Source organism: Gopherus flavomarginatus, chromosome 1, assembly GCF_025201925.1.
Source record: "Gopherus flavomarginatus isolate rGopFla2 chromosome 1, rGopFla2.mat.asm, whole genome shotgun sequence".
NCBI lineage: Eukaryota > Metazoa > Chordata > Testudines > Testudinidae > Gopherus > Gopherus flavomarginatus.
The window spans coordinates 93,639,800-93,667,368 of NC_066617.1; the positions used below are offsets into that span (position 1 = coordinate 93,639,800).

A 27,569-nucleotide genomic window follows, 5' to 3' on the forward strand; every position below is an offset into this window, starting at 1 on the left:
TTGAGAACAGTTCCTCACACTGTCTCCTCATTTCAGCTCTCCTTCCAGCCTGCTCTCACCTGGACACAAGGAGGCAAGCCATTCCCATCAGGTGAACATATGCTCCACTGCTTCATGGACTGCCATTTGGGGATCTCGGCTCCATAGTGTATTTCCAAAGGGATCACCCAGTTCCATTCTGCAGGAATGATCAATAGCCCCTTTCCCTGCTCACTTCGGAAAGTCTCCCTTTTCCTGAAGGTGGTAGAGAGGTGTGGTGCTCAGTGACTCACTCAGACATCACCACACCCTACGCAAGGACATTTATTTGTTTGTTTGAGTGTATTGTATCTTTGACCACATTCATAACTACAGTTTAAAAAAAATGGTAACCAGAAGTCCGTTTTTGTAAACAGATGCTGTTTGGGTGCCTCCTATTACTCATCTGGATTCGTGTCATTCCTTTTTCCAGGCTGTGGTCTCTGTACTGTGCTCTGAGTCAGACAGAACTCCACAAGAGATTTCTTTGAGTTGCTGGTTTCCTCCCAGTGACTCTTGACTTGCTGCCAAGGAAGCAGGGCGTAGCTTCTTAATTTTTTTTTCTTTAAAGCTAGACTGATTAATAGAAACTCCTTTAAAACGCAGGGAAAAGACACCACCCCATCGCACATCCTGACACAGCAGCAGAGGAAACTTATAACTCCGGCAGGCAGGGCACTCCCTCCACTGCAGCTCTGTACATCAAGAAGACAGGACTAAGGCAAAGCAAGCTCCTTCTTCTAAAGGTGCCAGAGCCAGCCCCACTACAGGGTAAGACCTCTTCACAAAATCCTCTGCAACTGCTTTCTCTATTCAGCATCTCCCATTCCTTTGATCTAATAGCTGTCTTTCCCTTTTCCCTCATTTTTATGGCTCTCTGTATCTCCGAGTGCGACTCACTAATGGCAAACACTTATGCCTTTATATTTTGCTTTGAAATCCAGCCACACATTGGGCTGAGGCACCAACAGAAGGCACTACAGGGTCTGCCTGCAATAGCACGGTGCTTGCTAAGGTAACTCTATTCTTGCCTTGAGGGTGTGAGAGAGACACAGCAGAACCGTCTGTGCAGTATGGAGTAAGGGAGATGCTTGACACATTTTTTTTTTTTTTGCAATGACACATTTGCAAGCTTCGGAGTTCGGCGCAGGTCTCTTTGAAATCAATCTTGCTCATTCAGATTTACACCAGCTCAACTCAGATCAGAATCTGGCCTTTGTCTTTTTCAGATGTCCCTCATGCTTTTGTGTGCGTGTCAAAGCTCTCCCATATTATTAGTGGTTTGCAAGTCACTGGTTTAACAAAATAATTAAAACTTACGTCTTTGATGGCACAACTCAAGTCAGAGCTGGGAGCATCCTTCTCAGAATCCTAGCTAGTGAGACTGAAGCGGACCAGAAGTTCTAACTAAAGACATATGAACAATGCGATTGCATGTTACACCTTCTTAGCAGCCAAATCTCTGGGCTTGGGAGTGATGAGAATAAAAGTAAGACAGATGAGAGAAGTGTTGAAAGCAATAGGAGAGCTGCATGGAAAAAGTGGAGGGGATAAATGAGTGGAGCAGTGGGAACCTATTGGTGGGAAGTAGAGCATTGCAGAAATTGGCAAATTTCCCACTCCCACAGTAAACGCTTTTCCCCAGCAATTCTCTCATTTCCCCTAAACATATTTCAGATCAGCACTGCTCCCATGTCATTCTCAGTCTGTCTGCAGATAGTCAGAGTTTAGACTGTTGCTGTGCACATTTGCAGCTGTTGCCTTCCACCCAAGAGGCAGCTGCAATTCAGTCATGGGTGAAGTGACCAAGACAGAGAGAGGCTATAGAGCTCTTACAGATCCTTCTGGGTGAAAGGCACTTTTGGTAGTGAAAGCAGTTATTTGGGGTCATTAATACTAAACATATATTTGAGGAGGCCTGGGGGAAGGAAACAGTGGCTGAGTGGCCTTTTGCTGGAAGGCACTGGTGAAACTGGTTTTGTTCAGGCGTGCTCTATTTCAGCATCTCTGTAATGAGGAGAGAGTTTCTTTTTCTGAATACACACAGCGAAGGGCACGGGACGTGATGTGCCTGAGGAGATGGGGCCAAGTTCATCCCTGGGATAGCTCCACTGGCCCACTAGGAGTCCCCCACAGCAGTCGGAGATGCTAAAAAGGATTTCAAATCTGCCAGACTTACCCTCCTCCTTCCACTCTTTGCACAAATGCCTGGGAGGTGGGGCGGGTAAGCACTGAGACTGCAAAGAGGTCTTTCCTGTGCTTAAATGCAGATTATTTCCCTATAACATGACAATGCAGAGCAGCCCCGCTCAAAGACACACAATTACATGCTGCTGGAGTGATGGCCCCAAAATAGTGTAGTAATGTCACTGCATGCTGCAGTGTCTTGGGGTCATTATTATTATTATTACTTCTACTTCTGTAATGCCTAGAAACCTTAACCAACGTTGGGGTCCCTGTGTGCTAGGTACCAGACTGCCCCAAAGAACTTGCAGTCTAAACACACCAAGGGAGGCAGGAAAACAAAAGGGCTATTACTTGCCCATGGTCACAGGCAGAGCTAGGCCTAGAACCCAGGTCTCCTAAGTGCCAGCCTGGCTGGGCACCCTTGGAACAACAGCACTTCTTCTAGGAGACCATTTAAAGTGAAAGAGGAATGAATCCTGCTTCTTTTACTCATGCAGGCGATCCTGTTGGAGTCACCTCAGCCTAGATTGTCCTGCAGGCATTTTGTGCCGTTTCTATATGACAGCGCACATCAGGGGAACAGTCTGTACCTTTTGTTCATCCAATTTCAAAGCTCAGAAGGAGGGGGATTGAGCCCCTCCCATGGAAAAACCTGAGAGAAGTGGGACAGGGATTGTGGACCCCACAGAGAATCCTCTGATTCTGGAGGAGTGGGGCACAGTGCCACAGGGGTGGCTGACACCACCTCTTTCTCTCTTTGGACAGAGAGAGCTGTTCATGCAAGGCCCTCTCTGCTTGTATAGTGCCCGCAGGGTGCATCTTCGGGGCCTTCAACTTGTTCCATTCTTAAGCAATATAAGGGCGTGACAATAAAGTACTGTAGCCCTCTCATGGCTTGCAGTGGAGCATGGGCTCTGTCTAGAAAGCTTGAAAACAGACCCAATTCCAGGAGATGAAATGTAGCGAATTGGCTGCTTTGGTATTTCGAGAGAGGCCCCAAGGCAGGGCTTGGGGGTATGCCTGATGCCAGCAGCTGGGAGGATGCTTCCCAGCACAGGTAGACAGATGAGCTCTTTTCAAGCTAGTGTGGTAAAAATAGCCATGTGGCTGCAGCGGTAGCTTGGGCTAGACAGGTGAGGGTCCAGCAGGATTGTACTCAGGGGGCTAGCTCGAGCTGCCACCTGTGCCTCTACGGCAATGCGGTTATTTTTAGTGTGCAGCTAGTGCATGTTTGCCTACCCATGCTGGGAAGCCACCTCCAGCTGCTGTGTAGACATATACTTGACCCAGTATAGGGGAATTCAGACCTAAAAGTGTCCTTAACTTTGTCCATAAGCCTGCTGCATGACTCCCAGGCAGCACGGCATGGCAGACAGCCAGAACCTTCCTCAATATGTGTGCCTGAATTTCCCCATACTGAAGGCGGGTGATCTCTGCACTAACACTGCCTCCCCTCCCTCTGCCAGAGGATTTCATGGTGCATGTCAGCTTGAGGCCACGTGTCAGACGTCCCTTTTACAATGGCAGATTTCCAGTCCTACCCTAAATTCCCTCTGCCTGTTAGGCAGAAACTGTCATCACACCGAGCACTGTACCTCTTATGCAATGTGCTGAGGAACCAGAATGGGCATCCAAGTGGGTGATTACACTAAAATACCCATGGTGGACCTCCTCCCGCAAGATTGGGCAGCATTAACACTTTCTCAGTAGTAGACACATTGACTTTTACGTTAGTGTCACCTTCCTTCTGAACAGTAGCAGAAGAAAGGGCAGGTCAGTGCTCAGAGAATTTCATTCCCAGGGGCGGCTCCAGGCCCCAGCACGCCAAGCATGTGCTTGGGGCAGCATGCCATGGGGGGCGCTCTGCCGGTCGCCGGGAGGGCGGCAAGCGGGGCTCTGGTGGACCTCTCGCAGGCGTGCCTGCGGAGGGTCCGCTGGTCCTGCAGCTTTGGTGGAGTCGCGGGACCAGCGGACCCTCCGCAGGCATGCCTGCGGGAGGTCCACTGGAGCTGCAGGACCGGCGACCGGCAGAGCGCCCCCCGCGGCATGCCGCCGTGCTTGGGGTGGCGAAACATCTGGAGTCGCCCCTGTTCATTCCTACTTTCCCTCTTGCTTCTGTTCTCTGGCAAAAAGGCTAATTAATGCAAGGAAGATCACAGGAACTAGTCTTCCTACTTTCCCAGCATAGCAGCAGCCTGAGAGCAGGAGGGATGATGAGCTGAGATACTTTGTCTTCTCCTGCCCAAGTGAGGGGTTCACTTCCAATCCCAACATTTGAAGATGGAGTCCTAATTTTTCAAGGATCTTTCCTGCAAGCCAAGTGCTCACAGAGACAAACAAGAGGGTGCTGAATGGGTTTGGGGGCTTCTTCTTCCAACATATCACACCCTGCCTGCTCATGTGAAGTTCCCTGCAGGGCACAGAGCATTCCAGGACACCTTTTTTCTCACAATGCTTGCTGCTCCGAGACTACCTTCTGAAGCAGCAGCTGGATGGGACTGCAGTTGCTGGCAGGATTTCTATAAATCTTAGAGCAGTGGTCCCCAACCTTTCTGTGGCCAGTAGTACATTCATGTTTTCAGAAGAATGTGGCAGGCACCAACAATTTTTCAAGGCTTATTTTGTATTTGTACATTAAATAATGCAAAAAAAATCATATTAAATATTATATAATATATGAATCCATAAGATAAAAAGGGCAATTTTACGTGTAAAAGGTATTAAAATTAAGGAGTTTTTACAAAATAAATATAATAAATTTTTCATCTTATTTATTTTCAAAAAGTAAAACATTGTTGAACTACTGGTCCAAATATATTTTTATTCTTACTTTAACATAAAATGAAGCCTGCAGCCCCAAAGTTCTCTGCCCCCAGCAGGCGCAGGGCTGCAGCTTCTCTCCAGCTTAAGCCACGGCCCCACGCCTGCCAGGAACAGAGAACACCAGTGCCCACAGCCTGCAGCCCCAGAGTTCTCTGTCCCCGGCAGGCGCAGGGCCACGGCTTCTCTCCCCTGCTGGGCACTAGGCGGGCACACATAAATGCCCTGGCGGGCGCCATGGTGCCCGCAGGCACTGCGTTGGGGACCACTGTCTGAGAGGGTTTTTTGAAAAGTGCCTCATAGAGTCATGATGTTTAAGGGCAGAAGGGAGCACTGGATTTAGCCTGCCCACCCTGTATATCGCCTGCTCACTAAACCTAACAAACAAAATTAGACCAAAATATTACAGCCCACAAGAGACTAGATTATTATGTGCCACAGGCAGGGAATAGGAGGGACCCAGGTGGATCAATCCCCAAGGCCCGTGAAATGATTAAGTGAGATCTACTCAGATAGTCCTGGCAAGTGACCCACACCCACATGCCGCAGAGGAAAGCGAAAAATGCCACAGGTCACTGCCAATCTGACTTGGGGAAAAATCCCTAACCAACCCTACATGTGGCGATCAGTTATACCCTGAGCATGTGAGCAACCAGCCAAGTGCCTAAGAGAGAGAATGCTTGGTGCCACCTCAGAGCCCTGGACCACTCTGCCCACTGTCCCATCTCTAGCCTGGGCCATCCCTGATGCTTGAGAGGAAGGAGGCAAAAAAAAAAAACCCACTCAAATCCTCCCAGAATACACGGAAGGCAGGGTAGGAAAACCCCTTCCTGACCACTGCTGGAGACCAGCTGAAACCCTGGAGCATGAGCTTTAGAAACATAAGACATAAACTCAGCTGCTATAGCAGCCAACATGCAAAACACTAGCCTCCGTGATGCACTTGAAAAATCCTTCCCAAACCTGCAGCCTCATCCACCTGCCCCTCTTGAACAGGTTGCAGCATCACAGTGGAGCAGAGGGCATTCTGGGCTTTCCACTAATGCTAAGTGTGGCCTGCTCTCTTTTGTTTTATTTTCATGGTAGAGAAGGCCTTAAGGCCAGGCAAAGAGGATTCAATCTCCTCCGCTTCCCACCCGCTCCGCCCCACCCCAACCCAATCCCTCCTTGAAGGAGAGATCCTGCTTGTCAAGCTGAAATTTGGGGTATAGGGAGGGCCAGTGCAACATTTAGGTAACCTAGGCGGTCGCCTAGGGCACTAGGATTTGCGGGGGGCGGCATTTTCTTTGGCAGCGACTGCGGTGGCCGGATCTTCGGCCGCCCCGGTTGCCGCCAGCATTTAGGCGGAAGGAGCTGGGGCAGGAGAGCACGGGGAGGGCTGCCTGCAGCAAGTAAGGGGGGGGAACGCAGAGGAACTCCTCACTCCAGCTCACCCCTGCCCTGCCTCCTCCCTGAACATGCCATGGCTGCTTCACTTCTCCCACCTCCCAGGCTTGCAGCACCAACCAGCTTAGGTGCCACAAGCCTGGGAGGCAGGAGAAGTGAAGCAGCCATGGCATGCTCAGGGTGCTTGTGCATGGAGCAGGGGTGAGCTGGGGCAGGGGGGGTGCCTCAGGGCAGAAGGTGGGGGATGGGGAGCTGCCGCAGGGGAGGCGCCTCAGGGCGGAGCTGCTGTGGGAAGGGCATCTCAGGGCGGGGGCTCGGGGACGGGGGAGAGCGCAAGGTGGAAGTTTCGCCTAGGGCGCGAAACATCTTTGCACCAGCCCTGGGTATAGGATTTACCCACCAAATAGGAAACACAGTGTCTGCAGCAGGGGAGGTAAGACTCCCGCAGTGAGAGTCTAATAGGGCGTGAACCATGACATTCCTAGGCTACATGCAAAATCAATGGGCCATGCTTGCTGAAACACGTTGCTTCATTTTGCTGCCAAATCAATCAGGAGGTTTCCATCATCCTGCTAGCCACCCCTTGTTTTCCTTTCAAGCCACGGTTATAGCTCCTGGGAGGCCATCCTGGTGGTTATTTTGGCGCTGTGTGGACACATCTTCTGCTTGAAGGGTGCACAAGGCAAGTCCCCTTCCTTCCCCACATTGCTTGCTCAGGCCAAAGTCTGCTCGGGCACTATTAACTTTGGAGTCCAAAGTCCAAGCACTTGTCATTGCTGAGTAAGTCTGAGCTGCGTCCCTCTTAAGGGCTAGACTACGCCTTGTGGAAGGGCGAGCCAGCAACCAGGACAAGGGGACTGAAGAGCAAAACTCTCACGTGTGAGGGATAAAAAACCCAAGCAGAGCAAGGGTTTTCTAAGGTACAGCCGCCCTCTTTGGAAACCACATGTATTGCTGAAGTAAGTCATTTTACTGCTAGGATTTTGCACCAAACACCCAGGAGCAGAGCATTTGCCATACCTCATCGGATGTCAGGAATTCTTTCCTCACCCTTGTGGAAATCAGTTTACACCCTGTAACAGGAGATCTAATTACCCTTGTGATAAATAATGTGCATGCTATTATTGTTTGTAACTTTCAGCCCTCTTACAGTCAAAAAGGATTTATGACATGTTGCAGCAGTGAAGAGCCCAGGCTAAGTGCACTCTGCATAAAGAAGTAATGCACTTTAATTTGTTCTAAACTAGATAGCCATTCATTTCACCATGTTTCCCTTAATCTCATATTATGGGATGACATTAAAAAAAAGAGAGCTAAAGAATATATTCACAAATATATTCCCTACTACGTCAGCTCTTTCTTTCTTTCTTTCTTTCTTTCTTTCTTTCTTTCTTTCGGAACAACTGGAGGGAAAAGCACAGCAGCAGGGTGCCTATCTAACCATCTCCCTTCAGTTAAAGGCCACATGGAGACAGAATAGTATTCAGGCAGATTTCACACTTAGGCTTTAGATAGCAGTGCACTGTATTATAACTTTAAAGGACACTTTATTGGGATCATGCTAGAGCCATAGTGTCACAGACTTTAAGGTCAGAAGGGACCATTATGATCATCTAGTCTGACCTCCTGCACAATGCAGCCTGCAGAATCTCACCCACCCACTCCTGCAACAAACCCCTAACCTATGTCTGAGTTATTGAAGTCCTCAAATCATGGTTTAAAGACTTCAAGGTGCAGAGACTCCTCCAGCAAGTGACCCATGCCCCACGCTGCAGAAGAAGGCGAAAAACCCCCAGGGCCTCTGCCAATTTGCCCTGGAGGAAAATTCCTTCCTGACCCCAAATGTGGCAATCAGATAAACCCTGAGCATGTGGACAAGACTCACCAGCCAGTGCCCAGTGCCCAGGAAAGAATTCTCTGTAGTAACTCAGATCCCACCCCATATATAAGGGGACTGTTGCCCCCTTACTAACATTCAGTGGGAGTGTTTGGTTGCTAGCTCCCAGCACTAAAAAGGGAGGGATCAATAGGAAATCAGGAGCCTGAGACTGACAGTCTCCAGGAACAATGTGGAGAGGCCAATGTTCCAGATCAGCCTGATTGACAGGGCAGGCAGGCAGGCTAATCAAGGAGTCAGGAGGAGTCAGGAGGCCAGGAGCGTCCTGTCCTCCGTGTGAGCCGCTGTGGGACGAGGTGCCCTGTGGGATAGCCGCCCACAATGCATCACTCCCAACAGCGCTGCAGTGTGGCCACATCTAACAGCACTTGCAGCGCTGCTAGCAGTAAGTGTGGACACTCTGCAGTGCTGGCCCTATACAGCTGTACTAATACAGCTATAACAACCAGCGCTGCAAAGTTTTAGATGTAGACATGGCCTGAGTCAGATGGAGTGGGGCCGAGCTATGGAGAGAGCAGGGACACAAGCTAAGCTGCTGGGAGCAGAGCTGCAGCCCAAAAAGCCAGAGCACAGCCCAGAGAGAGCAGACCTGCCCTGGGAGCAGAGTTGCAGCAACCAGAGCCAGAGAGGCCAGACAAGCAGCCCAGGAAGCAGGTGAGAGCTGAGAGAGAGTCACAGAAGCAGCCTGCAGAGTAGACCTGCCCTGGGAGCAGAGCTGTAGCAACTGGAGCCAGAGAGGCCAGAGAAGCAGCCCAGGGAGCTGAAGGCAGAGCAGCAGCAGCAGCGGTGATGAGGCAGTGTGGAGCTGAGGCTGGAGCAGTCTGGAGCTGGGTGCGGTGAGCAGCTGGGGAGAGCGAGGGGGACCCTAGGCAGTGGGCCCAGCACAGGGAGACGCCTCCGCCAAGAGGCTCTGCAGGCCAGACTTGGAGGGGGATCATAACCCTGACAGAGCAGGAGTGACACTGGGGAGAAGGGTCCTGCCACCCAGAGCCTGAGAGTGTGTGGCCACCGCCAGAGCAAGTGTCCAACCCACAGCGTCTCTGCAGCACAGCCAGGGCCTGAGGAACAGACTGTGAAGTGCCCTGATGTACAGAGACACTGTTTGTGATGGTCCCTGCCACAGAGCTGGGTGATGTGTTTTCCTTTAATCTTTCCCATTTTTCCTTATTCTTTTTTAAAATTAATTGTTAATTAAATAACTTGTATTTACTTTAAATTGTATGATGTGATCAGTGGGTTAGGGAGGTGCACAGTGCAAAGAGAGTACCCCGGAGTGGGGACACCCTAGCCCCTGTCCTGGGTGACCACAGCAGGGTTGGGGGTTGAGCCCCCCAGGAATCCTGGGTCCAGCCTTGTTGGGGTTACGAGGACTCTGCCAGACAGGAGAGTGGAAGGGGAGTCCTCAAGGGCAGGGAGGCCTCTGGGTAAAGGAAGTGGGAGCGAGGACTCAGATCTTTTTGCTAGCCCACTTCACCGGGGTAGTGCAGAAGCCAGGAAAGTTCCCCACAATAGCGGGACCATTCCCCTGCTTACACATCTAACATCCCATCACAGGCTATTGATCATAAACCATTTCCTACAATATATGCACTAACACACACACACACGCAGCCAAACTCAGATACACTCAAACTCATCAATATGCGCACACAAAAATCAAACAAAAATGCATGCAGGTAAGCTCACAGACATACCCACAGAAAAGATACACACATATGCAAACACAAGCAGACTTACAGAGACATATGCATAGAAATAAACATGCATACACACACACACACACACACACACAAATCACACACATGCACACCCACAGCCTCCAGCCCATCAATCAGACACGTCTAAGCATGCTCTTTTCTCTCCCGATTCCTTTTTCATTATTTCATTGCACGTTCCAGGCCCTCCCAAACATTTTACACATTTAATTAGCCAGTTTTAGGAATAGAAATCCTGAGACTCTTAACGTGGCAAAGTGCGTATGCGCCCTCCCTCACTTCCCGAGCTCCCCTAAAGTACCAGCATTGAGCGTCTTATTATTACTAATCAATAAGCCACTGAAACATTTCTGTGTCTCCGATTAGCTCTAGTTTCTCCTTACCCCCTCCCTGGTTTCTCTGCTTCCCTTTTAAGGCACTCAGCCCCTCCTTTTCTCTCTATTTTCCTCCTCTATTTTCCTCTATTTTCCTAGTTGTTGGCAGCTTGTTAGACCTCAGGCAGCTCTCTCTTCCCCTCCCTCCTACCAAGAGAGCTTCGGTGTTTCTGTTGAGGTTGTCACATGCATTGGCACTCCAGGGCTTTTCTTCCTGAGAAAATGCCAATTTCTCAGCGCTTGCCTTCAGTACTGAGAGATTCACCCACTCTCAAATGAATCATAGACATCACAGAGGAAAAACCCTGTCAGATCATCTTTTCCCATCCTCCTAGTGCAGGACTGTTCCCTAGAGTCGTTCTCCAGGGCTTTGTCCACTCCAGTTATAAGTGACTCAAGCGATGAGTCTTCCACCACTTCCCTGGTGAGACTACTCCACAGCATAACAGACCTCACTCACTGCTAGAAAATGTTTCCTGATCCCCAGCCAAAACATTCTGTTTGCTCAGTTTCAGCCCATTACTCTCAGTTACAGCCCCTTGGGCCACCCTGTGCAATTCCTCTCTTTCCTTTATGTTTACACCCATTAGATACTTGGAGGTGGTTGGCATATCCCCGCTAGTTGTTGTAAAGCCAAGCTGTGCACCTAGTAAGGCCTTTTAATCACACCCCTTAAAACAAAGATGCCAAAAGCACATGTACACACACACAGACTCATAGATTCATAGACTTTAGGTCAGAAGGGACAATTATGGTCATCTAGTCTGACCTCCTGTACAACGCAGGCCACAGAATCTCACCCACCCACTCCTGGAACAAACCCCTAACCTATGTCTGAGTTATTGAAGTCCTCAAATCGTGGTTTAAAGACCTCAAGGTGCAGAGAATCCTCCAGCAAGTGACCTGCGCCACATGCTGCAGAGGAAGGTGTAAAACCTCCAGGGCCTCTGCCAATCTTCCCTGGAGGAAAATTGCTTCCTGACCCCAAATATGGCCATCAGTTAAACCCTGAGCATGTGGGCAAGACTCACCAGCCAGCACCCAGGAAAGAATTCTCTATAGTAACTCAGATCCCACCCCATCTAACATCACATCACAGACCATTGGGCATATTTACCTGCTAACTCCCAAGAGATCTCTCCACAGGGAGATTTGCCAAAACACCCACATCTTTATAAACGGCACCTGAGTTGCAAACTGAGTCAGGCTGGTGAATCAAGAGCAGACTCTCAAGGCTTTGTACCATGCTACCTGCACATAACAACACATAAACTGTGTGTCAACAGGGCCTCTGGCCTCACTCGGGTCTGAAACAAGAAGCAGATCATAGGGAAACATGGACCATTTATGATGTTTCGCCTTTGTAATCTGTAAGGCCACCAACTCTCTGGTATTGGTTCCGTGGGAAAAATAATAATGTCACAATGGCAGGATGATCTTTGCATCTTTGTATCATGGCAATTGAGTCCATCCTTTGAGAGACAGCAGGCTCATGTCACAGGGCCTGACAAAACTGCAATGGCCCTGGAGTGCTCAGCTATTGTATCTACCGAAGGCAAGCCTGTGGGACAGTTCTACGAATTTGTGATAGGTGATGCATTGTCCTGAGCCACCTGATCGTGGTGATACCATAAGTAGCATTGCCCTGGTGATTTGCTGGTGTCAGAGCTATACATTTGTACAAGCTGTACGGTGGCACATCCAGTATTTTTCTCTTCTGCTGTGTACTCTTTGCCTTCATTACCAAATGATCCTGGCCCTGATTAGGGCCATCAGCTCTATTATCTGTCCTGCTGGTCTGCACTAATTCTAAGGTGGCAACTAGTGCTGGTTGAACATTTTCCATCCAAACTATTTTGCCAGAAAGTTGGGTTTGAACTAAATTATTTTTTTTCCCTGAAAAGTGTATGCACTCTGCAGATGACTTTTTGGGTTTTTTTGGTAAAAAAATCGGATATGGTGGTCTTCCAGCCATCAGCTGTAGTGTAGAAGTGCTGTGTGCTATGAACCAACTACTGTGTCCTCTCCAGAAGAAGCTGTATTGCAGCAGTTGGTGAAGGGGGTCCCTGTATGGATAGTGTTTGTAAAAGCAATTTAGGATCCTTCAGGACGACAAATGCTAGAGGAATGTAAGTTGTTGTTATTCATTATTAGCACTCCTGTGCATTGATAGCATTCTCTCCAGCCATGATCTCAGGGGGAGTGGGGGAAGAAGGAGGAGAATCTCAAGCTACCATCACCAGTACTAAGTCTCTCTTCCATCTCAAGCCATCTGAGGCGAATACCAGGCATATGAGCTCACGTCCTCTCCTCCCCTCAAGTCTGGCATCTTTCAGTAACTGTTCTACCCACTCACCTTGGCCCAGGGACTGATTTCCCATCATAAACGTCCGCAGGGGGCTGCCGCAGGGCTTACTGAGTATTCCACGGGCCCTGGTTCCCGGACACAACACCTCCCTGGCTTGTGAGATGCAGCCCTTGAAAGGACAGGCTACACCGAGCAATTGCAGGGTTAAGTAATTGCAGGTTTGAATTCTTTGGGGTGAGCCAATGGAAAAACTGGCAAATCCAGGATGGTTGGGACTGAATCACAGTCCAATAAAAGCCTGATAAACTCCAATTCCAGCTGCAACTAGATTGAGGAAAGGAGGAGAAAGGATATGCACACGGCACGTGCTGCTGCTCTAGCAATGTGACCCCACCCAGCTGATGAGAACACAAGCCTCACTCCTGCAGAACAACCAAGGCACTTTCTATTGTGTCTTAATGAGAAGAAAAGCACATGCAGCCCAGTCAGAAATGGAAAAGACCCATTATCTTGCTCTCCTCTATCCCTGAGCTTACGTGGGATTATTAGCTACTGTGTATTCAATGGGCAAAAGGGACAATGAACAGAGAGGGTGGTCATGCTTTTACTCAGAAAGACTCAAAACTGTGAATCAGCACCCCCTGAGGAGCTCATGTTAGGTAGCATGTATAGTGAGAGTGGCCACAGGAATTAATAATGCCAAAAGTGACCTAACTAGGACTGATTGAGAGAAGCAAGCTAGATGTGAGTAGAACAGAGCAGAAAAAGAAAATTCACAGCAAACAAAAAACAAAAATTCCAAAATCAATTTATGTTTGGTTGTTTTATTAGTGGTGTCTTTTGCAGGGGCGGGGGGGTTGGTTTGGTTTGGTTGGTTGGTTTTTTTTTTAAATTTTTGAGCGGAACATTTTTATAACAGAAAGGTACATTTCAGTTATTTTCTGTTTTTGTAAATAAAGAAATGTTTAAAAATGAATGTTCTGGTCAGCTTCGTCAGGTGAGGAGTTTTAAAAATCATTTCTATTTTTTAAAAATGTCCTTTAACGATACATTTAAAAACATTTCCCCCTCCCTCGAAATATTTAAATTTTTTTTAAACGGCATTTTCCAATGCAAAACATTTTCTGTTTGAAAAAAAATGTGAGGACCTCTAGTTATGAGTTTCCTATGTGATATGGTGGTAAAGAAAGCCAATGTGGTTTGGGTGACTGTACACAGAGACCTCACCTCAGGGAGCAGGGAAGCTATGATTTCTCACAGCCTATACGCACTGTTGAGTCCATGTTCTCTTTCGTCAATTCAGTTTCAGAACCAAAGCACAGGGCATTCATATGACAGATTATTAAAGGTGCTGGAGGGATACACTTAGAGCTTGGTTTACAGAACTGCTGAACACCCAACAGCAGCCACAGCAGCCAGTGAGAGGTGTGAGTGGTCCCCACCTCTGAAAATCCTGAAATACAAAGAGTTTTTTGGGGTAATCCAAGGGTTAAAAGCAAGCCATGACAAAGAGAAACAGAACATCAGGACCAATTTTCTACTAGTCAGATCTAGGAAGCCCCATTGGTTGAGACCTTGCAAACTGGACAGGACAATGCACAGATATTTACAGTGAAGAACAATCCTGCTGGGCACAGAGGTCACTTCTTTCTCCAATTTCTGTAATTCCGGGAATTCCTGTTGGTTATTAGCCAATGCCGGTTTTGGACAAATGGTAAGCAAGTGGGAAAGCTTGGCAGTCCCATGAGGTGTGGGAAAATAGTATTTGGACTGTGATGATACAACCTAGTAATCTTTAAAAGCAGATCTGACACACACAAGGCTTCAATTAGGCAAAAGGGAAGGAGTGGGGAAGGTGGAGTAAATGAGTAACATATGCCATTTGGGTGACTCTACAAAGCCTTTCTGTATGACAGATGTTATTATGAATGGTAACTGCAGTATTATATTGCATTGTCACTGATCCTCATCCTGAAAGCTACAGCTGGATTCCTTGCCTGACTCATCTGGCCCAGAATAACTGCAAATATAAAGCAGGTGTTTGACACTGCTCTCACCTAGCAACGAGAGGGAGGGTAGGAAATTAACTTAGCCCCTTTATTTACCTCCCCAAACATTTTCAGGAGCAGTCTGCTCTTGGGCAGAGAAGATAAGACTAAAGGACCCAACAAGTCTTTGCTGTCTCTAATTTCTGTGACTCTAAGTACAAAATACTGATAAGAATCCTGTCAGTAGGTGAGATCTGAAATCCTAATGCTTTCCACTTGCCACTTTTGTGCAGGGGAAGTGAATCTGTTCTCAATATCAGGTCTTTGCTCCTTAGATTTCATCATTTCAGAAAATAAAACAGTAGCTTTGGTTAAATGACACTATCAGACCCCGCCAATGCTAGTCCCGAAAATCTTGTTTCTTTTTAAATAAAATATTCATAAGTGACAAGAAACACCACAAGAAGTCAAGTCCTGCTACACATAGGGGAATAATGCAAAGGAATCAGATACATTACATGTGTAGGGTGTCTTAATGCAGTAATATATTGAGCAGATTTCCTTGAATTTAAAAGGAAATCAAGAGCAGCCCTCACTACAGACCAATGCTTGGGATTTTTTTATGAAAACTGTAACAATTTCCATTTTAGGAATAAGGGATCTGAGCAAAACATTGACTCCAGTTCTTCTTCTTAGTGTATGTGCAACGTGCCTCAGGTGGCACGTGACCAGGATTCATCATTGAATTTGGTCCGCTGGTTGGATTATTAGTTTCCCCGGCCTGGGCCGGGTACTCACCGGGAATGATCCACACCGGGCAATGACTCCAGTTATCCCATCTTCCGCCACACCAGATCCAACCATTGAGCCACTAAGCACAGTAGTCTATTTTCTCCCCATCTAGAACAGCCCAGTGGTTCATCTATGCTGGTATTCTCTCTTAACAAAATGGATCAGACCACCATCCTGCGTAGACCTGTAGTCCACTCTAACAGTGCCCAGTACCTGATGTGTCAGAGGAAGACAAATCTCCACCCCAACTGACTCATGATACACCAGACCAACTGGATAACACTGTATTGTCAGGTGGGGGGATTAGGAAAAGGAAATCCTTCCTGACGTCCATGGCCCCAGTGGGCAAATAGCTCAATTTGGCATTGGGGAATGGAGTATATCACTTTACCCTGCACAGCACTTAACCTTATTAATGGTCAGACATATAGGCAGCCTATTTTTAAAAACTACCCACAGTATCTTCAAAACTCTGCTAAGCATTTCCTGGAAGACTGGCTACAGTGGCTACAGCTTCCCTCTAACTACTCTGAGTGATTTGCTGGGGACTGTGGGGGGTGTTACTAGTATTTTTAGATATTTTTTCAGCGCTTGGTCAATATTTCTGGGGTGGGTTTAGAACAAACCCAATTACTTTCTTGCATGTAAATACTGGGTTATTGTAACAAAGTTCTTGGTTCCAGCACCCACCTTTATTTTCTTCTCCAATACTTTTTTTTCCTCAGAATCATCTGCATTTGAGACCTTCCCCCCCACCACACACACAGACTAAGAAGCCAAGATGTTGGTGCTATTGGCTGGTATTTTTGTGGTCCACATTGCCACCGTGGTCATGCTGTTTGTATCCACCATTGCCAACGTAAGTCATTCTGCTTCTAAACAAGACAGTGGTGTCGTAGCCACGTCGGTCTCTGGGTAATCTCGAAAGCTTGTCTCTCTCACTGACAGAAGCTGAAGACATTACCTCACCCGCTCTGTCTCTCTGAACAAGACAGGCAGCAGATGTTGAACTCTCAACCCTTCCATGGTTATAACCCCACACACCATTGAAAGGTTCTGCCATAGGGTTGCCAGGCTATAGAGTTAGGGAGTAGGGCATCCTCTTTCAGTAAATAATAATGTGCAAACGAGCTGTTCAGAAAACATAAAGAGCCTGATTCACTGCTCTGTTACTCCAATTTTATGCTGGGGTAACTCCCTTGAAATAAATGGATCTCTGGAAAAAAATTAAGCCACTTTAATTTAAATGCCACCCTGCGAACAGAAAAGTTCCGAGTCCTGAACTAAAACAAACAGAGGCAGCCTCAAGGTGATGTTTCCACTCCCATAATTTTAAAGTAGGAACCACCTGTACACGCCCCATTCAAGAACTAGTTGAGCAAGTGAGATTTATGGAGGATAGTTTTGAGCTGAAATTTATCAGCCCATCTGCCAGACAGTCTCTTGTATAATTATACGGTGGATGCTTGTCTGTTTCTGGAACTAAAAAGTGTTCTCATGAGCTGTTTGGGCAAAACTAACAGTTATTGGTAGCGTTATCATCTATATGCTATAACACTACACACAACACATATAAGGACTGGTCCCTGTCTAAACCAAAAGCACTTTGTAATAGCTGAAATATGCAGTAGATCTATCAACATACTACAAAATTGCAACACCTGTAAATTGTTGGGCCAATGGCCAAGTAACTCACAGCAGTGTGAATACCAAAAGATTTGCAGGGGAGAGTTTCTTGAGCTGGAAAGCACTGCTAAAAATCCCACTTGGTGTCAAGATGCTGCTGTCTAAGTATTTATTCCCAACAACATGCTCTTGCTCACCAAGTCAAAAAGGAAAACCAACAATTCTTATCAGAGTGAAGATAAAAGTCTTGTTAAGGGAGAAATGCTGTCACATCAGTACAGACCAGTGGTGCATTATGTCCTGTATCCTGCCATACCAACGGAAAACAAATCTTCATCTAGCCAAGCAACCTACTGGGAAAGCCTAGTGCTCCATCTAGTCGGGTATACTGTCTCCAATAATTGTTCCGTCATTGTTCAAAAGAAAGCACAAACTCCATATTGGAACGCAAGTGCCCAAACTTGTGCCACACGCGGAAATTTCTTCCTGATACCGCCAGCTACGGAGCTTAGACCCTGAAGGAAGCGTATGCCCCTCTCTCTTAGGAATTGTATCCTATCCAGTGCCACTGGAGATTGTTATTTATATGTATTAGCACCTAGAGGCCTCAGCTAGCTTGGGGCCTTGCTGCGCTAGGAACTGTACAGACATATAGTAAAATGACAATCCCTGCCTCAAAGTGCTTATAAAGACGGATGCTATTTTTAGTTAGACAAATGGTCTTGCTTGTATACTACACTGCAGAATGACCCCCTCCTGTCCAGTCCTCTTTGCAGCAGAAGGGAGGCAAAGGGGCAGGCCACCATTTTTATAGTGACCAGCCCAGCTCCATTTTAAACTTCATAGACAAATACACATGAAAAACTCTCCTGTCTTTCAGAGACTTCACTTGCACAGGCAGCAACGCAATCATTTATGTGTAACACAGAGCTATTCCTGTGCTTTAGTTTATACTGCCCCCTCGTGGCCGCCTTTGTCTGAAAATTATTCAGCAACCTCCAAATCATATTTAAGCGGCTGCCTTGAAACCCGACGACAAGAGGGAAGACCCAGAGCTAAAATGCTCAAGAAACCCCAGTGAACTCTCAGTTTATCCTGCACTCTGGTGGTCTAGAGAAGTCTGGCACTGCAGACCTAGATGGGAATAGACTGCCCTAGACTGCCTACTAGATTTTCGACACAAGGAACTACAGCCAAAAGAGGAGCTAGGATCTCTAATGAGAGGATATTGCACACATTTTAAAACTTGTGCAAACATGTATTCAGAGTCTAGAGCCCCCCAAAGAAGGTCACCATAACAATGACAACTTCAAAGCTTTAGCTTTACCATGACACTCCTGCCACATCACGGCTTCCAGTCAATTGCCACCTTCAGTTGAGGAGTGTCCACCATTCTGATTCACATAGGACACCTCCATTTGTGATTAAAGTGTCCTGCATGCCCCTTTGCAGGACATTGAAACTGCTCCCAAATGCTGTCAAAGCCAACACAGCAGCAGTGTGTCTAAGCACCCACAGTGCAGATGACCAGCTAGAAAAGGCTGTGCATAAAAGGGGTAAAAAGAGTCCTTCTTTGTCCTCTGCCAACCATCTTTTTGTACCCCCAAAGCATATGTGTTTTACTCTTATTATCTTAGCTGCCTTAGCTAAAAATACTGACCATATGCAATTATCCAGTCCTTTTCAAAATAAACCTAATATTCATGCAGTGACCTCGTGTGACTGTGAGTTAAGTTTTTCAATTTTCTATTTGTTGTAAGCGTACTGCCCTTTAATGTAATTGAGTGGCCCCTTATTGTCACATTACATGGCAGGACAAAAAGGAACCTAAGAGCAATTTTCACTATATTTTTGTAATTGAGTCCCCTCCCTCCCACACACACACACCAACTCTTCTTCTATCTAGACTAAATATCTCAAGTCTTTCAAGTCTCTTATCTCCGACAACTTTAGATCTTCATGAGTTCCATGCACAGGGGGAAGGTTTTATCGCCACAAAAGCTTCCAGCGGTCATTGTCTCTCTTAGGCCCAGATCAGGTGATAGGCTGGAGCAACCGTTGTCAGAATGGTCAAGAGCAACAACATTGACACGACTGTTTTGTTCCATTTCAGGTCTGGATGGCAGGTACCTCTACCATGGGGGCAAACTCAACAGGACTCTGGCTAGACTGCGATGCTGTGAAATGCCGTCAGATTGCATTTGCTGAAGGGGATATGCGTAAGAGATATTTTCTTTAGGTCTTGATACGACCTGTATAGTCTGAAGGCCTACCATGCATTGTGATACCAATAGTATCTTAACGTACACTCTCTCTCTCCCCTCCTGCCTCTGTATTGCCAGCTTCCCTCAAGGCAGTGCAAGCCTTCATGATCCTGGCTATCATCTTCTCCTTCTTCTCATTGGTCATGTTCGTGGTACAGCTCTTCACCATGGAGAAAGGGAAACGCTTCTATATCACTGGAGCCATCATGCTGATTTGCTGTAAGTCCAGTCTCTCTGCATCAGTTTGCTAAAAGGATTAAATGTGTGTGTGTGTGTTTGTGTGTGTGTAACACACACCCCTTTCCCGCCCACACCCCTACACGGCAGCTGGCAGAGCCACCAGTCAAGTAACCTTGGAGGCCAGGCGAGCTGTGAGCTGCAGCCCACGGGGAGAGGCAGGAGCAATAGCTGTGCCCTGCAGGGAGAAGGCGCTGCTTTCCAGAATGGGAGGCTGAGGGTAAGGGGGAGGCCTGCCTGGGGCTGGCCATGACTCAAACTGTTTGAGGTCATCTGAACCTTTAAATTTCTCCTCTCTACTATCAACGTATACAGTTTTTTTGGGGGGATGACCCCCCCATACCTTCCCCAAAATTGGCCCATACTTATAGAGCTGGTTGAAAAATGTCCATCAAAACTTTTTCAACAAAAAATGGCTGTTTCCAAATTTTTTGTTGAATATTTTCATTTGAAGTTTTCCAGGTGAAAAACTGAAAATCAAAACGTTTTTAGTAAAAAAAAATTCAGTTTTCAAAAAATTGATTTTGGGGGGTAAGGGATGAGGGAAGGAACCAAAACATTTTTTTGTTTTCATTAAAAAAAAAACACAGAAAATTTCCATTAATATTTTTGAAAAAAAAGATCAAAATGATTAACTTTCTTTTGGAAAAACTTATTTTCAAACTAGCTCTTACACACACACACACACACTATTAGTGCAGCCACCCCCACTGCTGCACCAGTGGAATTCTATTGGAATGAATGGAAGACGCAAGTGTATACCTACTGGAATGGTTTTGTCCATTGTCTGTAAACTGCTTTGATATTCCTCTGGATTCAATGGGCCCTATCAAAATGTCTGAAGGTTTTATCATTGACTCCACCATGGGACAGGTTGTTCTCCACAGCATAAACCAAACAATCCCAGAGCATCTTGCTCCACCACAAAGTGGCTCTGATGTAAAATTCAAAATGGCTGTTTCACAAAAGCAGTCACTGCTTTGGTTATTCACAACGGATGGTCCGGAACACAACGGAGTCTTTCCAAGAAAGAACAGGCATTGCAAATAATGTTTTCAAACTGTCAACACCATCAGACAGTGAGAGGAGAAATCCTCTTGTCCTGTTCCACTCATCCCTAATTGCTATTGCCTTTTTGAGAAGGATGGCATCAGTCATTTACCTAAAGCTTTGATGTATCCAGAGGCAATTTAATTCTCCACTTCAGATTACAGTTTGGTTTATTGCTCCAGGCAGTTATCCATACCAGCAGGGGGAGCTCTAGGCATTTTGCCGCCCCAAGCACAGCAGGCAGGCTGCCTTCAGTGGCATGCCTGCGGTGGGTCTGCTGGTCCCGCGGCTACGGCGGATCTCCCGCAGGCAGGTCCGCTGAAGCTGCGGGACCAGTGGACCCTCCGCAGTCATTCCGCCAAAGGTAGCCTGCCTGCCGCCCTCACGGTGACCAGCAGAGCGCCCCCAGTGGCTTGCCGCCCCAAGCACGCACTTGCCGTGCTAGTGCGTGGAGCCGCCCCTGCATACCAGCCCCCACCTACTGTGTGTGAATCGTAAACAGAAGGTGATCTCACCCAAAGCCCATTAAAGTAATGGGAGATGCTTTATCAGGGTGACCAGATGTTCCAATTTTATAGGGACAGTCCCGATTTTGGGGGATTTTTCTTATATAGGCTCCTATTACCCCCCACAGCCCCGTCCCGATTTTTTACACTTGCTATCTGGTCACCCTATTCTTCATTGACTTCTTTGGCTTTGGACCAGACTCTATGAAAGAGGGAGAGTACAAGTCCAATATATTAGCTTTTAATCCTCCCGAGCTCCCCACTGGTTATGAATAGATTCCCAATATAAGTGCTGCTCTTGGGGTCCAAGGCTCGATACAGATCACAGCCTTCAATTGGACGTCCTTATTGGAGGGAGGAATGGGGAAAAGAAATGTGTTTGGAGGGAGCAGGTTGTTTGACTTGTTATTGGTTTTACACCTGAGAGTGCCTAGAACAGCCAGTAGATAAAGGATCACTGTCAAGGTTGGCAAGCCTGAAAATGTCATCCACTTCCCCCCCTTCAAGCTGTTTTCCATGTGTGCATTATGTTTATGCTTTTTGTACTAAAAAAAAACAACATGAAAAGCCTGTGCCAGTAGCCCCCGGACTCATGAAAAACCCTACAACAGCAAACCCTAGTGTTAACGTAAGAGCACACAACGAACAAGTGTGTACAGCCTCACCTGCGAGTGATCTGCCCAAATGCACACTAGCATGTTCAGCTTCAGCACTCGTAAGGAAGCCGAAACTAACACACCAGAATCTAAATTTGTGCACCATTCCCGACAACTCTGGAATCTGAGTATCTCCGGTATGCAACCTTGGCCTATCTCCTTCCAGTAACAAACCAGGAGGTACTGACCTGGTGCTCACAAGAAACCCTAGGATAAAAAATTAGCATACAGTGCTCAGTGCTCATGAACAGCCCTACAACAGTAAATGGGCCATCAGCTTCACAGGGCACATGCCACAATATCACTGCAGTACCTGAGCTGTCCTGCAAAGATTCAGGTTTTCACATATCTTCCAATTCTTTCTTCCCTCCCCTCCCCCTACAGGGCTGTTCATTTTGATTGCAGTCTCCATCTACACAGCCCGATTCCCACACTACTTCACAGACCCTCGGGACCATCATGGCTACTCCTTCATATTGGCCTGGATCTGCTTTTGCTTTAGCTTCATCATTGGCATCCTCTACCTTGTCCTTAGAAAGAAATAAAGGCTGGCAGGAGTAAAAGGGGTTGGGGGTGGGGGTTAGAAATTGGGGGTGGGGAGGATGAGGAATCATTCAGCTGGAAGAACTGTTTGGCAATAACACCAAAAAACACCCACCACAAATGAATCCACCAAAGAGAGAGAAACAGCTCCTCCAGTCCAGCCAGCGCCTCCTTGATCCTTGGGCCCTGAAGTTACAAACGAACTGCCTAGTCTCCTGGCTCTACTCTCCCTCCTCGCAAAGTCAGGCTGTGCCTTAAGGAACCACCAGACTCCACTTCACCGACTCGGCGGCACCTCAAGGAAATGAGTGCTGCATCTTACTTCCTCCCTACCCCTCCTCCCTATTTCTCCTTAGCCTGCGTTGTGAGTGTGTGAGTGAGGGATAAGGCTTTTTGCCCTGAAGAACAATGGGGCAGGCCTTTTGTTACATTTTTAGAAGGGTTAAAGACATTATATCTGGGAACAGCCCAACTCGATTAAATTCAAGTTTTTAAAAATATCATAACTGCAAATTCATTGCCATCCTGTTTCCTACTTAAGAAAGAGACTAATTCCCATGAATAAATCAGGGCGAGAGGTGGAGAGAGAGAGGGAAGCATATAAGAATGGAGGGGAGGAGCCAGGGAAGGAAGGAGGCAGGCAATGATCCTAGTAACGGAGGATGCAGTTATAACTCAGTGGTACACACCCCAGAGAGTCACCTGGGGGCGTTTCTCCACTATAGCTGGCTGTGTATCTCTCTAACACAGCCGCATGATGACGATCTCAGGAAGTCCCTATGAAGCCTTAAACAGGCAGATTTGTGATGCATGTGCTCTATAAGCCATGGGACTGAAGGGACTTTCCAATCTGATAGCTGAGGAAGCCTGCTTAGGCTCGTGGGAGCTCACTGTTGAAACACTGAATTAGGTTTTTATGACTACCTGTAGGCAATAGATTTTTTCCACTCATTGTAGCACAGGATGGGGCATTAATCACCGACCCCGCAGTGACATTGTAAGTCACCTCAAACTAAAACAACATTTGATGGCAGAAGAAATAAGGCCTAGTAGTTAAAGTGGAAAAAACTGAGAGTTAGGAATCCAGCATTCTGTTCCCAACTCTGTCACTTAACCTATCTGTGCCTATGTTCTTCCATTTGTAAAATGATGTTCATTATACCTACCTCCCAGGGGTGCGGAGAGGCTTTGTTAATTAATGCCTATACAAGGAAAATTCCACACGAAAGACTGTATGGAAAAAAATAGCATTGTCGTGTCATAACTGCAGGAATAGAGTTCCTGTCTGCATCAGGGTATCCAAGCCAAACATTTCTGTCCCTTTGAAAAGCTTAAACAGTAAGTGGAGATTGTTAGTGGCAAGAGGTCAGGACTCACTGTGGTTATGCCCACAAACTAAAGTTAGGTGGCAACAAAAAATTCATGGGTGCAGGGGTAGCATGAACAGTATTTTCTCTCACACTTTCTCTGTTACATTCTCTTTCCATATAGACTTTGTTAATTCGGTGGACATATTCTAGTACTGTACTTTGCTGTTTCTTTGACAGAGTGTTTATTTCTATACAGTCATTGTAAATATTTTGATACAAATGTTTCTAGCTTTAGGGATATAAATACAATTTAATTCCATTTATTTTACACATTTTTGCTTTTTTTTAAAGAAAAAGTAGTTGAGACTGTGATTGAAGGTCTTGCTCTTCTCGCCAAACCAAAGCTCACTCTGCTATGATGCTGCAGTACAACTACATGGTGGCTGGTGCACATGATAGGACTTCCCTTTGGGTGTGAGCCAGGCTATTGTTTCAGGTTCTCTGCAACTCAGGCAAATGCTGTTGCACTTGGCTATGCTTGGTTCCCATTTTCAAGTTTTCTTTACAACCATGAGAACTAGAAACTTAGTTGTACAAAAGCTGAGATTCTGGTTCAGTCTCATGACTCTAGAAGCTCAGGCCCAAGGCAGGAGCCCATAGTGCAGGGGTGGTCAAGCTGAGCCTGAGAAGGAGCCAGAATTTACCAGTGTACATTGCCAAAGAGCCACAGTAATACGTCAGCATCACCTCTCCCCACCCCTCTGCTCCCAGTGCCTCCCGCCCACTGGCAGCCCCACCGATCAGCACCTCCCCCTCTCGCCCCGCACTTCCTGATCAGCTGTTTCATGGTGTGCAGGAGCAGGAGCTGCGCTAGGGTTTTTGGCTCCCTAGGCGGGGGTCCTTCCGTGCTCCCAGTAGTTGGCGGCAATTCTGCGGCGGGGGGGTGTCCTTCCGCGCTCCCGGTCTTCGGGGCACTTCGGCGGCGGGTTCCGGAGCAAGTGAAGGACCCGCCGCAGAATTGCCGACGACGACCCAGAGCGCGGAAGGACCCCCCGCCGCAGAATTGCCGCCGAGGGTGGCAAAATGTCGCCCTCTCAAATCGTGGCGGTCGCCTAAATGGAAGCGCCGGCCCTGTGCAGGAGGCTTGGAGGGGGAGGGGGAAGAGTGAGGGCACGGCAGGCTCAGGGGAGGGAGTGGGAAAGGGTGGAGTGGGGGTAGGGCCTGTGACAGAGCCAGGGGTTGAGCACTGAGCAACCCCCCACCCCCAACACACTGGAAAGTTGGCGCTTGTCGCTCCAGCCCCGGAGTCGGTGCCTATACAAGGAGCCGCATATTAACTTCTGAAGAGCCGCATGTGACTCTGGAGCCACAGGCTGGCCACCCCTGCCATAGTGTACATGCCTCAATCTCACTCTGGGCATGAGTAGGACCCAGTTCCAATATCAGCATCGTAAAGATTTACTGTGCACATCGTTATTTTGGGAGATGCGCAAGATGACTGACTGGAACTTTTTTCCACCTTCAGCATCTATGATTTAATGCCTGGACAGGTCTAGAATGTGAGATCAGAACTCAAGGACCCCAATGGCATTTCCTGGCCTCAGCAAACCTGGATGTGATCCTCTGAGGTGCTAAGCATCCTTTGCTCCTTAGCTTGCATGGACAGCCATCTTGGCAGAAAGTTTTGCCAATCAAATACACCACAAAGTTAGAGTGGTACATACAGAGGGGACCTAAGAGAAATCAGCTTTAATAGTGTCAGAATTCTACTCCCCAATTATAAACTGGCTGAAACATCACTACGGGATATGGGAACCAACTGGAAGGAATACTTGCACTGTGACCAGATGTACAGGGGCTTTTCTCGCCCCCTGGAGAAGCCCCATTAGCCCTGCAGTGCCTCACCCCTGAGGCACATCTGGGAAGAGGCCCTGCCAATCCATCTTAGGACGTTCTCCTAGCTGTGAGCTAATTCCATGCTAGGGTTGCAAACCCTCCCAGTTTTGCTGGGAGTCTCCTGGAATAGGGCTCTATCACCCAGAGGCTACTGAAGCCAAACCAGATGTTAGGCTGGCAGCACAGTGGTGCTAAGGCAGGCTCCCTACCTGCCCTGGCTCCGTGCTGCTCTCAGAAGCAGCTGGCACGTCCCTGAGTCCCTGGTGGGGGGACCAGCCAGGGGTCTCTGTGCACTGCCCGCATCCTGAGCGCTGACTGCAGCTCCCATTGGCTGGGAACTGCAGCCAATGGGAGCTGTGGGGACAGTGTCTACAGGCAGGGGCAGTGCACGGAGTCCCTTTCCTTCCCCCTCCCCCGAGGCTGCAAGGACATGCAGGCCACTTCCGGGAGTGGAGCGGGGCCAGAGTGGGCAAGGAGCCTGCCTTAGCCCGCTGCACCGCCACCCTGGAGCCACCCAAGGTAAGCACAACCCGGCCGGAGCCCGCACCCCTCACCCCCTCCTGCACACCTAAGCCCCTCCCAGTGCCTGCATCCCACACCTACTCCTGAACCCCAAACCCCTGCCTCAGTCCTGAGTCCCCTCCTGGAGCCAGCACTCCAACCCCCCTCCTGCACCCAACTCCCTCCCAGAACCTGCACTATCACTGCCTTCTACACCTCAATGTTCTGTCTCAGCCCCTGAGCCCCCTCCTACACCCCAACCCCCTGCCCCAGCCCAGAGCCCCCTCCAGAACCCAAACTCCCTCCCAGAGCATGCACCCCATGCCTCCTCTGCACCCCAGCCTCCTGCCCCAGCCCAGTGAAAGTGAGTGAGGGTGGGGGAGATTGAACAACAGAGGGAGGGAGGATGGACTGAGCGGCGTGGGACCTCAGAGAAGGGGCGGGGCCTCGCAGAAGGGGCAGGGCAGGGGGAGGGGCAAGGATGTTTGGGTTTGTGTGATTAGACAGTTGGCAAACCTGTGTGCAACTCAACCTGTTTAGGCTCAACAGCTTTAAAGGAAAGGGCTGTTGGTCCCAGAGTTGGAGAGAGACTGTCAGGGTGTAGTGTTACATAGCAGCCTGGAGAGGGTGCTGTAGAGAAACATAGGGACTATTCTGTTTGGTCTGTATGTCTGTGTTTACTGCTTGGAACAGGGCAGGAACTGAATGTAGCTGGAGACTTCCTCTAGTTGGTGCCAGTTTGGGTTAAATCAAAGTCACTGCAGTTTAACCCAACCCAGAGGGAGTATCTCTGTTCCAAACACCTGAGAGTCTCATCTGATGAACCCTCAGCATTTTGCCTCTGGTCCTGCTACATTAGAAAATGAAGAGCCACAGAATCATCTAGGATACTGGTTAAGTATAATACATCTTGCAAGAGTCACAGATATATGAGGACCCTAAAAAAAGGGAGCTAAAAGAGGTAAGAAGCGACCAGTATTACATGCAGTCCGAAAAAGCATCCTTTATCAAATGGGAATCAATGCCCAAGGGAGGTTAATACACTGGAATACAAATTTTGGCTGGTAAGGCATTAATCCAAAACCTATTGGAAGTTTTTCTGTTGATTTCAGGGGGCTTTGGATCAGGCCTTAAAAGGGCCAAGGAGAGAACTGGCCCCGATAGCTAAGAATATCAGGACAAAAAGGAAAGCCTTTAAATACAACAGAAGGAAGAAAGCCACAGGAACTGGAAAGTTTCTAGAATGCACTCAAAGAGGATAAGGAGATCCCAGAGAGGCAAAATGCTTTCTTTGCCTCAGGCCTCACTGGAGAGATAAGGAACCCACCCCAGGCACACACTCTGCAGCTGCAGGCAATAGAGGTCAGGCATTGCTAGGAGGTAGAGGCATCAAATAAAGAAGTGATGGACCAACTCGAGATATTAAATTATTGACTCAGACGTTCAGGCCAGAAGGAACCATTCTGATAATCTAGTCCGACCTCCTGCACATCGT

The 27,569-nt window shown here is 47.8% G+C and overlaps 1 protein-coding gene across 1 annotated transcript; it reads left to right on the forward strand.

Annotated features, from left to right (window-relative positions):
* Positions 1-447: 447 nt before the first annotated feature.
* On the forward strand, positions 448-24,009 carry EMP1 (epithelial membrane protein 1). The gene is made up of 5 exons (XM_050955242.1): positions 448-789; positions 16,211-16,344; positions 19,225-19,330; positions 19,454-19,594; positions 22,209-24,009. Exons 2-5 carry the CDS (start codon positions 16,267-16,269, stop codon positions 22,367-22,369), a joined length of 486 nt encoding a protein of 161 aa, XP_050811199.1. The 5' UTR covers positions 448-789; positions 16,211-16,266; the 3' UTR covers positions 22,370-24,009.
* Positions 24,010-27,569: the final 3,560 nt, after the last annotated feature.